This window comes from Schistocerca gregaria, chromosome 6 (genome assembly GCF_023897955.1).
Source record: "Schistocerca gregaria isolate iqSchGreg1 chromosome 6, iqSchGreg1.2, whole genome shotgun sequence".
Lineage (NCBI taxonomy): Eukaryota > Metazoa > Arthropoda > Insecta > Orthoptera > Acrididae > Schistocerca > Schistocerca gregaria.
The window spans coordinates 473,046,544-473,061,995 of record NC_064925.1 but is presented as its reverse complement, the minus strand read 5'-3'; the positions used below and the strand labels follow the sequence as shown (position 1 = coordinate 473,061,995).

The 15,452-nt window shown below is 44.6% G+C and overlaps 1 protein-coding gene across 1 annotated transcript in view; it reads right to left on the bottom strand.

Moving 5' to 3' along the window:
• The window catches only part of LOC126278587 (lipase 3-like), a 331,171-nt gene that overhangs the window by 78,209 nt on the left and 237,510 nt on the right, over nucleotides 1-15,452 (bottom strand). The window contains exons 3-4 of the mRNA XM_049978799.1: nucleotides 5,556-5,670; nucleotides 182-425 (exon numbers count right to left, since the gene is read on the bottom strand). Coding sequence (XP_049834756.1) covers nucleotides 182-425; nucleotides 5,556-5,670 — 359 coding nt within the window. The remainder of the gene's footprint in view (nucleotides 1-181; nucleotides 426-5,555; nucleotides 5,671-15,452) is intronic.

Sequence of the window (15,452 nt, the reverse complement as noted above, 5' to 3'; positions counted from 1 at the left end):
CTTTAACTTGCGCTAACGACAACACGCACTCCCATGCTCGAGGGAGGACTCGAACCTCCGACTGGGGGATCCGCGCGAACCGTGGCAAGGCGCCTTAAATCGCGCGGCTAACCCGCGCAGCTGGTAATTCTACACGTCGGTTCGGCGCTGGTGCCAGCGACCGGCGGCAGCGGCGGCTTACCATGAGGAGCGGCCAGAGCCCGGCCGTGCCGGTGAATATGCTGGTGGAGCGCTTGAGGCGCGCGACTGGCGCCAGCAGCACGAGCGGGTGCAGCTGGCGCGCCAGCCGTGGCCGCAGCGCCAGCGCCGCCAGCGCCGCCGTTGCTCCCATCGAGTGCCCGACGAGCGCCAGCCGCGGCGCGCCAGTAGCGTTCAGCGCCGCCTCCACCAGAGCGGGGATGTCCAGCAGACCCTCCTCGTGCCAGCTGCGGCGCAGCAAGCACACAACACAGACCCAGTCACCAGGAGGCTCACGGAAGTACACGGATACACAATTTTATAAAGCATTATCGTGTTAAATCCGTACTGAATCAAAGGCAAGAGAAAATAACATAAGTAAAGACAATACTAGGTTCCGTAGTATGAGAGTACTGACTGAACAATGAGACGTCTTAACTCTGCAGCCTATCGGCCAATCGAGACGTTCAGCCTGCCACCTAGCTACAACTGGTAACTCCTCTCTTCCCAAATTCTTTTAAAGAACCGAACTGCCATGTATACTGCTCTGCAAAATTAAACACATATATAATGTATAATATCATATTAACTACTCCGTGCAAAGAGCCATGCAAATAGAGGTGGACGCACCATGGTGTGAGGTCAGCATGATTATGGAGCAAAACTGGGTTCCCACAACATCAGACAGATGAGAAAACGAGAAATCACTGTGCATGTCAATCAGGGAGCAATTACAGAGCACTCTGCTGGTGCTCTTCATTTCATGTCCGCCCCGATAGCTGAGTGGTCAGTGTGACGAATTGCAGTCCTACGGGCCCGGGTTCGATTTTGGGCAGGGTCGGGGATTTTCTCCACTCAGGGACTGGTTGTTGTGTTGTCTTCATCATCATTTCATTCTCATCCGGCGCGCTGGTCTCCCAATGTGGCCTCAAATGTAATAAGGCCTGCATCATGGTAGCCAGACCTGCCCCATAAGGATATCAGATTTTCTCCACTCAGGGACGGGGTGTTGTGTTGTCTTCATCATCATCATCTCATCCCCATCGACGCGCAAGTCGTCAGAGTGGTGTCACATCGAAAGACTGGCACCAGGTGACCGGTCTACCCAATGAGAGGCCCTAGCCAAACAACGTTTCATTTTATTTTAGTCCCTCGATAGTTTATCCCACTGAGAATCATCAGAAATATGACAGAATTCACCCTGTGTCGACGAGTTCTAACTTCGCCTCTGTTTGGTCCTTCCCTCTCCTCCCTCGTCCTTACTCCAGTCCCACTCCATTTCCTCTCCCCCATCCCTGTAGTTCCCATGCCTTTGCCTCTGGGTGCCACTCCCCCTCCCCAGACAGAGAAGTGTCTCCTTCTTCAGCAAACACCAATAATGAGGTTCCCTCCCAGGGTCCTCCCCACCCTCACCACGTTGAGTGCCCAGGAGATGCCATCTCCCCCATCATAACCTGAGTCAGACCTCTTATTTATCGTTATCAGTCCACCCTTTTTGGTGGTGGATGTTGACCCAGTGGCATGATTGGCTCCAGCCAATTCACCTCCCATTTTGATCCCAGTTCTGTGCCTATTCAGAGGTGCTGTAATGGATACTATGTCAATCACTTATTTTCTTTTACTCAGCAGCTTATGTCATTCGGAATCTCATTTTACTGATCTCTATCCTGCGTGGCCACCTACAGCCGCTGACCTAACTGGCCTCCATTAGCAACTCCCCCTCTACCTGGCTCCTTCTTGTGGATTTTAACATCCACCATCTTTGTGGAGCAGTCCTTTTTCATTTATTCAGGGGTCCCCATTGACAACTATCTTGTGGACCACGACTCGAGCCTTCTTAATGATGGCCACATATGGCACTTTCTCTCCCATTGATCTTCTCATTTCTCCTCCCCTCCTTCCTTCCTTACACTGGTCTCCACACGATAACCTCTATAACAGAGACAATTTCCGATTGATTCCATTGTTTCCTTCCCATCTTCTACTCGCCAGGTTAAAAAAATGGTTCAAATGGCTCTGAGCACTATGGGACTTAACATCTATGGTCATCAGTCCCCTATAACTTAGACCTACTTAAACCTAACCAACCTAAGGACATCACACAACACCCAGTCATCACGAGGCAGAGAAAATCCCTGACCCCTCCGAGAATCGAACCCGGGAACCCGGGCGTGGGAAGCTAGAACGCTACCGCACGACCACTAGCTGCGGACCGCCAGCTTAACCTGATGGACTTTCGATCGTGCTGACTGGCCTCTAAGTACTTCCCTGGTCGTGTTTATACCTTCTCTTTCAGAGTCTATTGATAAATTAGTTCGTGATCTGTCCAGTGAGATAATTCGCATTACCAACATTGCCATTCTCCCTTCGACTGTCTCCATTCACAGCCGATCCGTCTCGTGGTGGAGCACAGCCATCGCCACCGTCATCTGTGATCGTCGTCGCGCCTTGAAATATCTGAAGTTGCACCCTCTTCCACTGGTCTTATTGCCTTTAATTGTCTTCACTCCAAAGTTCATTACTTACTAAAACAGAAGTAGTGTTTTTTTTGGAACGGTTTGTCTCCTCCCTAGGCTCTTCTGCCCTTTTGTAATGCGCCTAGGCTACACTACACACCCTCCATGGTTTCAGTGGCAGTCTTCTATTCCGGGCCTTGCCTTCTAGGTGGGCTTTGTACAGATTCATCAGTTCTTGTGGAGCACCTGACTACCCATTTTGCGATTGCATCGGCGTCAGCCATCTATCCAGCCGCTTCCTTGTCCAGAAACAGTGGGCTGAAGCTTCCTACTTATGTTTTACCCCTTCTCAGGCGGAATTCTACAATGAAGCTTTTACTGAGTTGGAACTTCTGGCCCTCTCTTCTTCCCACAATTCAGCTCCTGACCTGATTCCATGCATACCCAATTGCTTCAAAGCCTTGATCCTCCACAATCACAATATCTCCTCGAGGCATTTAACCTTAACTGATTCCAAGGCATTTCCCCCTCTCAGTATTGTGGCCTTGTCGTTAAGCTCAGTTACCAGCCCATCAATCTGATCAAAGTCCCATGCAGTTTACTTGAATGGACGGTGGCTTGTCGTCTCGCTTTGGTCCTCGAATTTCAGGATCTTTTATTTTCCTACCAGTGTGTCTTTCGAGAGGAATAACCTCCGATCGATCAACTGCTTTAAGTCGAACCAAAATATCGAACGTAATGAAACTGTAACTTTCGGCCATTTTGTAAGGAACAGCCAGTAGAACAAAGAAAGCCGCGAGCACTGGAATCCATTTTTGAAGGCCGGGCAGCAATCATCACAGACGCCGCCGTAGAAATCCAACACTATACAGAAACGGAATTCCAAGCATTTTTGTCAGCTTCACCGAATACAGTACACAAATCAATACACAGTCAGTTGACGATTAATACGACTTGGAAATTAAAAGAACCAGAGTCAGGAACACAGTGGTAAACTACTGGAAATGAGAACGTTTTATTACAAATATCAATAAAATGATTTGCTTGATTTGCTGTCACCTAAAATAGATGCTCAGAGTAGTTTTTTTGTGTCTTGTTTATGCCCACAATGTATCGACCAACAGAAATATTGGGTCTTTGAACGAAAAGATTGATTCTACTAAAACAGGAATATGGGTTATGGTTACCGATATCGATAATGTTAAGCCTGAAATAGCGCTAGTAAAGTCGCACGTTGCGGATATGAATAGTCGACATGACTGGGAAGTGGTTAGGATTCAAGACAATACTGAACCTATTGCGGAAAACATAGTAACAAAATTGCAGAAATGAAACTGAGAAAAAAACACACAAAACAGTTGTCAAATCTGAGGACGGTTGTAGCCACAAAAAATATTAAGTTTAACAGGCAGATCGAAACTTATGAAAAGAAACAGACAGAACTGGATACGTAGGCGACAACCACTTCACATGTAGTGAGCAACATCGAGAACACAGAACAAAAACTGCAGTAGAGTCGCGACTCTCTCTTGTAACACGCACATAATACAGGCATACTTGCGAAATAGGAACGATCTGATCCACTCAAAAAGCAGGATGGATGGTACCTAACGCATTTTATTAAGAACAGTGAACTGGTACTGCCAAGAATGTGGACGGACTAGAAGAAAATTAATGTTGCTGTTGACGCATTAGCAGAGAATGCTAACAGGTGCGGCTTCAAACTCGGTGTCTCTGGCACGAGTTTTTGAGAATATAGAAACTAAATCTTGAAATAGTATAGTTCTGTGAAAAAGCAAGACAGTGTGTGGCTTAATTTCGAAGTGTCAAGATAATACGACGGCAACGTGAGAATCTAGACAAAGGAGCTTTGAGAACTGCTTCCACAAATTAGAATATTTGTCTGAACGGTGCACAAAATGAGAGATAGTTGGGGAACTTTCCAACAACTCTGGTTTGTTGGTTGATTTGGGGAAGGGGACCAGACAGAGAGTCATCGGTACCATCTGATTAGGGAAGGATGGGAAAGGAAGTCGGCCGTGCCCTTTCAAAACAACTCTCCAGCAATTTGCCTGGAGCGATGTAGCGAAATCGTGGAAAACCTAAATCAGGATGGCCGAACCCGGGTTTAAACCGCAGTCTTCCAAAATGCGAGTCCAGTGTGCTAACCATTGAGCCACCTCGCTCGGTCCCAACAACTCTGAATATCATATTGGTAGTAATTACACGACGACTGCTAAATTTTTAGAAAAGGTGGCAGATGAGGACAACTGGAGAAATCATCACAAAAATTGTAGGACTATCGGTAATAGAGATGAGATAGCTGAGTAGCACGTAAATATCGTAAGGATCCAAAGACGAGACAATAACTGGGATCGGAAACATCAAAGCAAGCTGAAACTGAGAGGTTTATCAACACAAAGCAGGAAAAATATTAACTGTGCTAGTTAAGGACCAAATGGGCACAATTACTACAACACAGGTCGCTGTATGTGCAAAAAGTGTATTTAGTAACATGTTTTCTACATAAAAAAGAAATAGAAAGTATAAATATAAATTACAGATTGCAGCAATCAATCGTCCCTTTTTTAGATTTTATACAATAGTATTCAAAGAACTGGGACTTACATGCACTGAGAATAGAAAACAGTGCATTGTGAATGGCTAGCTACTAGCCGAAATCTGGGTTTTCGTAATAAAATATAGAAAAAGACGACTGATTGCTGCACTCTATGATTTATAAGACACGAAACAGTCGCTGAGTGCACCCACTTTCCGAATGGAAGATAACCTGAATAGAAAGTATGCTTATCATGAGGGTGATGGAAAAGTCTTTCTGGCCAGTTTACATGAACGACACATAGATGTGAAGATAGTATTATTTAGTACTACTAATAGTAGACAGAGGTTTGGTTCTCTCACCTGTAGTTCCAGTACCCCTGATCGCTGGTGGACAGCGTGAGGTGCTCCTTGGAGAAGACGTTGCCGCGCAGGTTCCCCATCCAGACGTCGTAGCCGGCGTCGGACAGCCGGTACCCTGCTGTACACAACTCGAGCCAATTACGCAGATTCTCGCTGCCGTTACTCAACACGCGAAGCAAGACACAAGGGAAACGTACCAACGATTCACAGATATATATGCCTCGTAATAAGCAGAAACACACTTAACAACTATTCGTAAATGAGTTGAAACGGTGGTAGAGAATGGAGGGGTCGCTAGCCTTTACTGTTTCATGCAGTTTGCCAATTTTTCCTCCGCTTTGCTAATCGCAGAGTACCAGATACACCCAGAGCTCTCGTTATTTGTGGGAAAGATCCTTGCTAGGATTCTCTACAAATGACTACTTCCTCTGGCTGAAAAAAAAAATCCTACCTGAAACAGCGCGGCTTCAGACAAAATCGCGGCACGTGTAAGCGTATGGGGGAGGGATGGGTTATAGTTCCGTCTGTTTGCTAATTGTACCAAGTAACCTCGTAAATCCAATCGTCATTCGCTTCTTCCCTTGCAGTCTAGGTACAGCAGCTTGAGTATTGCTATAATAAACGACGACTAACAAAGGGAACAAAGGAGTGCCAATTACCAGAATTCAAGTTTTAGCCTAGTGTAACCCATTCAAGTATTTCTTTAACACTTGCGCTACACAGGGTTGCACTGTTACACTCTTCACTAAATAACAAATATGTTGATACACTGACACATGCAGTAACACTACTTCACAATACATCATCCCACAGTGCAATCCAGATGCGGTGTTCGTGGCAATATAGGTAATCCAAGTTTACCGGCGTGGATGAGGTTCTCGCTGGCATCTAATCATGTTCTCGCGATTGTTCTAGTGGTTTATGACTTCGCGAACTGCGGATTACGTCTCGTGAGGTATACGAATGATTACACAGCATCAAACACCTTTATAGTCACAAAATTTACTTGTTCTCTTAGCCTGATCCCTTAACATCTTCACCCACGCACACGGTTAAACACCACCAAGTGAATCCCTCGCTCGCTCTGGCGCGAAAAAAAAAACACATAAAAAAAACAACCATAGCAACGTTAGCATAATCGATATCAGTGCTACTCGATACATGCTTACTCACGGTGGATTTTTCAGTGCAAGATAAATGCATGAAAAACGTAAAGAACAGAACCAGCCCTTCACTGTACATGATATCCATAGACCTTGCCAAAACTCTTGGCTCTGTTAATCTAGAAGCACACTGGAAAATTCTGGCATCAAATGGATGTCCTAGAAATTACATCAAAATACTTCGGCTTCTACATGATAACATGAATGCCGCACCCGGAGAAACGTTTAAGATTACCCTAGGAGTCAAGCAGGGATGTGTTATAGCATCTAGCCTATTCTTGATGTTTGTGGGAACCATACCTCACCATATGAAGGAAACCCTACTGTTGGGTGTTGAAATAGCTTATGGGACTGATGTTAAGCTATTCAACCCTAGCAGACTCCGAGCTAAAAGCAAAATAATCACAACAGCTCTCATCGAACTTCAGTGCGCTGATGATAGCGTTATCTTGGCAAACACAGAGGAGGATCTACATACTAACCTATATGCATTTAGTCTGGCATACAAATCCATTGGTCTCAAGCTTAACACAGACAAAACAAAAGTCCTCTATCAGCCAGCACCAAATTCCACAGCACCAGCTCTATTTGTCACAGTTGATGAAACACCTCTAGAGTATTTCCCATACTTAAGAGGCCATCCTTCTGCAAATTCAAACCTAGATGTAGAAATTCAACACCGACTAAAGTGTGCAAGTACTGCATATGGTCGTCTTTTGAAAAGAGTTTGTTAACCATGAGTTGAGTGCTAAAACTAAAACTTACAGTCTACAGTGCCATTATCATGCCTGCACTTCTTTATAGATTTGAAACCTGGACCACCTACAGGCGTCACTTACAGTCCTTAGAAAAATACCACTAACGCTGCCTACGGAGAATCCTGAAATTAAAGTGGCAGGATCAGCGAACAAACAACGGCATTTTGGAAGAAACCAACTCCACCAGCATTGAAGCAAAAATTGTCGTACAGCAACTTCACTGGACTGGCCATATCATCCGCATACCAAACTCCCGTCTCCCTAAGCAAATCCCAATTGAAGAATGGCCAACGCAATCGGGAGGGCAAACAAAACGATATGAAGATGTCCTCAACAAAAATAAGACAAAATGTCAAATAGACACAAATGATTGGTAACTGCAGCGCTATATAGATCAAACTGGGGACAAATTATTTACCAAGGAACACTTAATTGTGGAAAGCAGTGACAATTGCAGGAGAATAGGAAAATTATGTTGATGATTGGCTTGTGGGGCGCTCAACTGCGCGGTTATCAGCGCCCGTACATATCCCCAACCTTTGCTCAGTCCAATCTCGCCACGTTCATGAATGATGATGAAATGATGAGGAAAACACAATCACCCAGTCACCTCGAGGCAGGTGAAAACCCCTGACCCCGCTGGGAATCGAACCTGGTACCCCGTCATCGGGAAACGAGACGCGACCGCGAGACAACGATATGTTGACAAGAGAAAAGGAAGAGAGATCTCAGAAGACGACAAGAGCTCTGGAGAGGAACAAACGTGTTACACCATTTAGTCAACAGCAACTGGGTATGACATTACTGCGAGAGAATCTGTGGCTCCAGAATAGGACCATTTAGCCACTAAAGAATTCACAGTAACGGTACCAAAGACATTTCATGCTCGTCAACGAGTAAATCCTATGATTATGATATCTGTTGTAGGTATTACAGTATCTGTGTGGCGCTATAAGTTTCCTCTTTTACAGCTTCCTCTAGTACCACATAAGTCGTTAACTGATCCCGTGACACACATACTTTCCCTGCTGTGAGAATCAGACTTACTCGCACGTCGCACTTATTTGCAATTTTCTGCGCTTTCCTTGAACTTATTCTTTCATGCCGCCGCATATCGAGCCGTGAAGCTCCGACAGTCACGCACCAACAGCGGGTTAAAGCGCACCCAGCTCCGCCCACCGGCAATTACCGCCGCTGCCCGCTGTGTGTGCGCGCGCTGGGCGTAATGTCTGAATCAGGCACAGCTGGTCGGCGGCGCTCGTGAAATACAGGCGCGTCGAGACGTGTGATTTGCGGTAATGAGAACGAAATTGCACCTCTCTCCAGATTATGTTCAGTTTATAATCATTCGCGCAACGTTTACATTTGAAAGTTGCCTGTTCATTTGCAGTTTAATTCATTTTTATTTTTTTTACTCGCATTGTTCTTTTTCCTTCGATCGCGAGTTACTTTGCTATGCTTTGCGTGTTTCTGTCACAGTCAGCTTCGATTGGTCTAAATAAACCCTTTGAGCAATTTCTTTGCCTGCATTGATGTACAAGGGTGAGTGAAATGATAACCTTACATTTGTAATAACAAATCGAAATTTCGCGCCGTTATCCTGTAAGTTGGTAAGCGTGCTACAAACAGCGTGCAGAATGGCCTGTATGTGGCAGCATAGTGCAGATGCACACATACCGTCGCAATATCAGCATAAAGATGCCTGCCCCACTTGCGACTTGCACTAGGGAAGAACAGCGTTCTGTTATTCGATTTTTGCGTAGTGGCTGTGTGAAACCTATTGAAATTCATCGACGAATGAAGGTTCAGTACGGTGATGAGTATTTGTCACAGCAGCAAGTCTACGAATGGAGTGGGAAGTTCACAAATGGTGTGACTTCAGTGGAAAAAAAAAAATGTGTGTGAAATCTTATGGGACTTAACCTCTAAGGTCATCAGTCCCTAAGCTTGCACACTACTTAATCTAAATTACGCTAAGGACAAACACACACATCCATGCCCGAGTGAGGACTCGAGCCTCCGGCGGGACCAGCAACACAGTCCTTGACTGCAGCGCCCTAGGCCGCTCGGCTAATCCCGCGTGACACTTCAGTGAAAGATGCTCCTCGTCCAGGTCAGGCACAACGAGTTGTGACTCCACAGAACATTGCAGCAGTTGCAGCCATAGTGAAGGAAAACCGCCGAGTGACACTGAATGACATTGCAGCACGGTTACAGATTAGTCATGGGTCAGCACACCACATTGTGCGTGATGTGCTCCATGCGCTCCAGTTACACAAAGTGTCTGCAAGATGGGTGCCACGGCAGCTGACTTCTGAAATGAGAGAACGACGTGTTGATGCTTGTGAAGAACTTCTTCGGAACTTTGAACGAGAAGGTGATGGCTTCCTTGCAAGAATCGTTACTGGGGACGGAACTTGGGTTCACATCCACCAACCGGAAACGAAGAGAGAGAGAGCAAGGAATGGCGCCATTCCTCATCACCAAAACCAAAGAAGTTTCGAAGAGAACCATTAGCAGGGAAGTTTATGCTGACTCTCTTTTGGGGCGAAAAAGGCGTTATTTTGGAGCATTACATGCCTAGAGGGACCACTGTCACCAGTACATCATACACAGATCTCCTAAAAAATCATTTGCGGCCTGTAATAAAATCGAAGGGACGTGGATTGCTGTCAGCAGGTGTCCTTTTGCGGTATGACAATGCAAGGCCCCACACTGCTCGTACAACAACTGCAACAATAACAGACCTGCATTTTGAGTGTGTTCCTCATCCACCATACTCACAAGACCTTGCCCCAAGTGATTTCCATGTGTTTGGACCACTCAAAGACGCAATGGGAGGAAAGAAGTTCCGTTCTGATGAAGAGGTACGCCACATGGAGCATGAGTGGTTGCGCGGACTACCAAAAGAATTTTTTTCTAAAGGAATTTTTGCACCTTGTCAGCACTGGAGGATTTGATGTGAGCGTGATGAAGATTATGTTGAAAAGTTATATAGCTTTGTACCACTTCTGCACAGTAAATAATATTTTTAAATATATTTAAGGTTTTCATTTGACTCACCCTCGTATTTCGTACCTTTGGAGGTTTTAGCTAATCGAGTTAGCTGTACTCCCCTGACGAGTAATAATGAAAACTCGTCATGTGAGCTCTCCACTGGTTTTTCTGACTTCGATTTTCCGATATTCGTTGTCACCTCTGATCTTCGGTGCATCTGTGCATTGAATGATAACTGAGTGCTTTACTTTGATAGACAAGCGACGAAAAAAAAAAACGCACCACGAAGGAACTATCCCAATGGGACAGAACTAGGCAGATGTGCTGTACATGTACAGACAAACCAGTGCATGTAATCACTGATTTGTCTGTACAAGTATAGCCTTTTTCTTCCAAGTTTAATGCACAGACGCACCGATGATCAGAGGTGCTAAGAAATATCGGTAAATGGAAGCCAGCAAAACCAGTGGAAAGGCTCACAAGACGACTTTTCACTATTACTCACAAGGGGAGTACAGCTAACTCGAATGGCTTAAACCTCAAAGTTGGTTGATCTATTCAAGACGAGGAGGTTCACGAACTGAGAGACTTAATAATGCGTTGGTCCACCTATGGACCATATGAATGCAGATATTCGGCTTCGAATTGACTGACAGACTCGTTGGATGTCCTCGTGAGGAATATCGTGTCAAACTTTGTCAAAATGGCGTGTTGGATCGTCAAAACCTCGAGCTACTTGGAGAGGCCTGCCTCTAATGTTTCAAACTTTCTCAGTTCGAGAGAAATCCGGCGACCTTGCTGGCCGTCAGGCAAGAAAGAAGGCAAGCTGTAGAAACTGTCGCCGCGTGAAGGCTCAGCTGTTGCTGGAATGTAATCCCAGGATGGCTTAATAATTGGCAACCAATGCTGTACAATCGCAATAAAGTCATGAGATGTTCAATTGAATCTTTTATTAAAACATGTTACGCGTTTCAGGATTACACCCATTATCAGACATTCCAAATTTCAACTCGTTCCTAGCCAACCAGGCTTACAGCCTTGATAACTCAAAGAAAGTGTCGAATTACATGTTATTCGACACTTTCTTTGAGCTGTCAAGGCTGTACGCCTGGTTGTATGGAAAGAGTTGAAAATTGTGATGTCTGAAGATGGGTGTAATCCCGAAACGCGCAACATGTTCTAATAAAAGAGTCAATTGAACATCTCATGGCTTTAATGCGACTGTACAGCATTGGTTGCCAATTATTAACATAAAAATGATCGCAGACCTCAGACAGGATTTTATGTCCGGTATATCACCAGGATGGCTTGCCATGACCGGCAGCAAAACGGGGTGTAGAATATCGTTGACGTATCGCTGTGCTGTAAGAGAACCACGGATGAAAACCGAATTTATCATACTATGATGGTGCCACGGACTACGTATTATTTCTGGTTGTCGAGCCGTATTACGGGCGACAGTCAGGTCGGTGTACCAACACTGTCCGGGACATCTCCAGACACGCCTTTTGCCTATAATCTCATTGACTGGAGTAGAATTGTCTTCAGCGATAAGACCCGTTTTGAAGTGAGCCCCGATGACATGTCTGACGTTCACACACGTATATATCCATTGTTTATGAACTGCTGTAACCATGTTTATAACGTACCTATGGTATGTTTCTGCGTTCCCTTTCCTATTATTTCTTCCCTCTGCTTGAGAGAGTTCGTGACTGTCTGTGTGTGATGCTTCAAAATGCCTTGATCCATGGGCACTGTGTTCTTTTGGATGCTGGTGGCAGTTTAGCCAACTTTTGTGTAGAGTTTGGATAGAGCTATGCCGGGTCACAGAGAAACTTTTGGTTACTGCTCAACAGCTGTTGTGCCTAGGTTGGTACCGGTAGTTGGAGCGTATTTTCTTTGACCATTTCCGGCTCTACCGAGGGACTTCGGTCCGGTAGGATGGAGTCTCGCTGCACCTTGCGGTTTCAGTAAGAGAAGACTTTTTTCAGACCACCTCTAGCAGTGTAATGAAGGCAGCTGGAATGTGCAAGTCGTAGTTTATTTTGAAGTGCTAGTCAAATTAAATTAAACCGTATAATTCATTTTACTTAGGGAGTGGTATCATGTTTATTAATATTCCTTTTCATTAGCTTAATCCTTTGTTTCCCGCAACTTAAAGATGGGATAGTGTTTTAGCCAACCTTTGTCTAAATTCAGTTACCTTCTGTAACTTATTTGTGAATGCAGTGTGTGTGTTTCTGTACGTTCATGCTATAATTGTTTTCTATTGTTCAATTTCATTTAATTTCGCGAGTTTCGTCTTTGAAGAGGTTGAAAAATCAAAAAAATCTGTCAACCAGTTGCAAAACAATGGTTTATTAGCCCTTGACCTAGGTTTCGATATTGATATAAATATATTTTTCAGATGGCGTGTGCCCTGTTTCTAAAGTTTTAAAATGAATGTCCATGTACTTGGCGACTGCCTTTGATACCTAGGCAGGCATGTACAGTATTTCAAAATATTAAATCTTAAACATGGCAGCGAAACAGCAACTGTGTAAATCTGAAGAGGTTGAGAAGATTAGCCGACGAGTTGCAAAAAAAGGTTTATTAGTCCTTTAGCGTTTCATGCAGCGTGCGATATTGTACGAACACCCCACGGGTTTCTGATGTGGTGTACTAAGCATTCAGTTCTACTAATGCATCTTCTTTCGCCGTAGACTTTGAAATAGTCTTCCGTGTGAATGTGAGTTTTTGTGATACGAATATCTTCCGCGAGTTCAGCGTTTTTCATTGTTTATCTCGTCTGAGTTAGACCACGTTTATAAAGATCATCTTGTTGGTAAATTTGTTTCTTTCTGTTGGAATTTATGGAGAGATCAGTGGTCTTTATGGACGTTTACTGAAGTAGAACTTTGTTCTTTGCTTAATCGTATGGCTGTTGCTATATTCATTTCATTGTTTAATGTAAATTCTATGTCGTGTGCTAAACCACTTTTATTCCACACGCTTTTTTGTTCATCGTATTTCCGAAGTTGGGAATTTCTACGTAAGTAGAATACAGTTACTGTCTGGCCCAACGTATGTGACTGTGTTGTATGGTAATATCCTTACAGATTCTATTCTTCTCTCTGTTGTGTCTGTTAGTATGAATGTACTCGTACATGTGCCTATGCTTCATTGAATCCTTTCTTTTACTTATCCTACATACTCTCCATGTGTTGTGGTATAACTCATGAAGTGCATGCTCTATTATGTGAAGATTATTATGTACCAGCAGTCCCTTGCCACTACGGTTTTCAGTTCATATCTTTTGTGTTTCAAGTAATGTAACCAGAAAATAAATGTTCAGTTATTTCTTAACTGCAATCCGAATATTTCTTCATCCAGTCCAGCCCAACTTTCCACCCTGGGCTCCTCCAAACACATTCGCATATCAGCTTCTCTGTGGCAACTATTTCATTATTAATATTTTTTTGGGATCGGTTGGTAGGACACGTTCTGAGGAACCAAGAGATCACCAATTTAGTACTGCAGGGAAGCGTGGGGGGCAAAAATCATAGAGGGAGAGCAAGAGATGAATACACTAAGCAGATTCAGCAGGATGTAGGTTGCAGTACTTATTTGGAGATGAAGAGGCTTATACGGGATAAAGTAGCATGGAGAGCTCTATCAAATCAATCTCAGGCGCTGAAGACCACAAAAACATCATTTTATTTTATTTACACTACTGGCTATTAAAAGTGCTACACCAAGAAGAAATGCAGATGATAAACGGGTATTCATTTGCCAGATATATTATACTAGACTGACATGTGATTACATTTTCCCGCAATTTGAGTGCATGGATCCTGAGAAATCAGTAACCAGAACAACCATCTCTGGCCGTAATAACGGCCTTCATACGCCTGGACATAGATTCAAACAGAGCTTGGATGGCATGTACAGGTACAGCTGCCCATGCAGCTTCAACACGATACCGCAGATCATCAAGAGCAGTGACTGGCGTATTGTGACGAGCCAGTTTCTCGGCCACTATTCAACAGACGTTATCAGTTGGTGAGAGATCTGGAGAATGTGCTGGCCAGGGCAGCAGTCGAACATTTTCTGTATCCAGAAAGGATCGTACAGGACCTGCAACATGCGTCGTGCATTATTCTGCTGAAATGTAGGGTTTCGCAGGGATCAAATGAACGGTAGAGCCACAGGTCGTAACACATCTAAAATGTAACGTCCACTGTTCAAAGTGTCATCATTGCGAACAAGTGACCAAGACGTGTAACCAATGGCACCCCATACCATCACGCCGGGTGATTCGCCAGTATGGCGATGACGAATACACGCTTTCAATGCGCGAACCTGGATTCATCCGAAAAAATTACGTTTTTTCCATTCGTGCACCCAGGTTCGTCGTTGAGTACATCATCGCATGTGCTCCTGTTTGTGATTCAGCGTCAAGAGTAACCGCAGATATGGACTCCGAACTGGTAGTCCATGCTGCTGCAAACGTCGTCGAACTGTTCGTGCAGATGGTTGTTGTCTTGCAAACGTCCCCATCTGCTGACTCAGGGATCGAGACGTGGCTGCACGATCCGTTACAGCCATGCAGATAAGATGCCTGTCACCTCCACTGCTAGTCATACGAGGCCTTTGGTATCCGGCACAGCGTTCCGTATTACTCTCCTGAACCCACCGATTCCATATTCTGCTAATAGTCATTGGATCTCGACCAATGTCGCGATACTATAAACCGCAATCGCGATAGGCTACAATCCGACCTTTAGCAAAGTCGGAAACATGATGGTACGCATTTCTACTCCTTACACGAAGCATCACAACAACGTTTCACCAGGCAACGCCTGTCAACTGTTGTTTGTGTCTGAGAAATCCATTGGAAACTTCCCTCATATCAGTACGTTGTTGGTGTCGCCACCGGCGCCAACCTTGTGTGAATGCTCTGTAAAGCTAATCATTTGCATATCACAGCATCCTCTAAC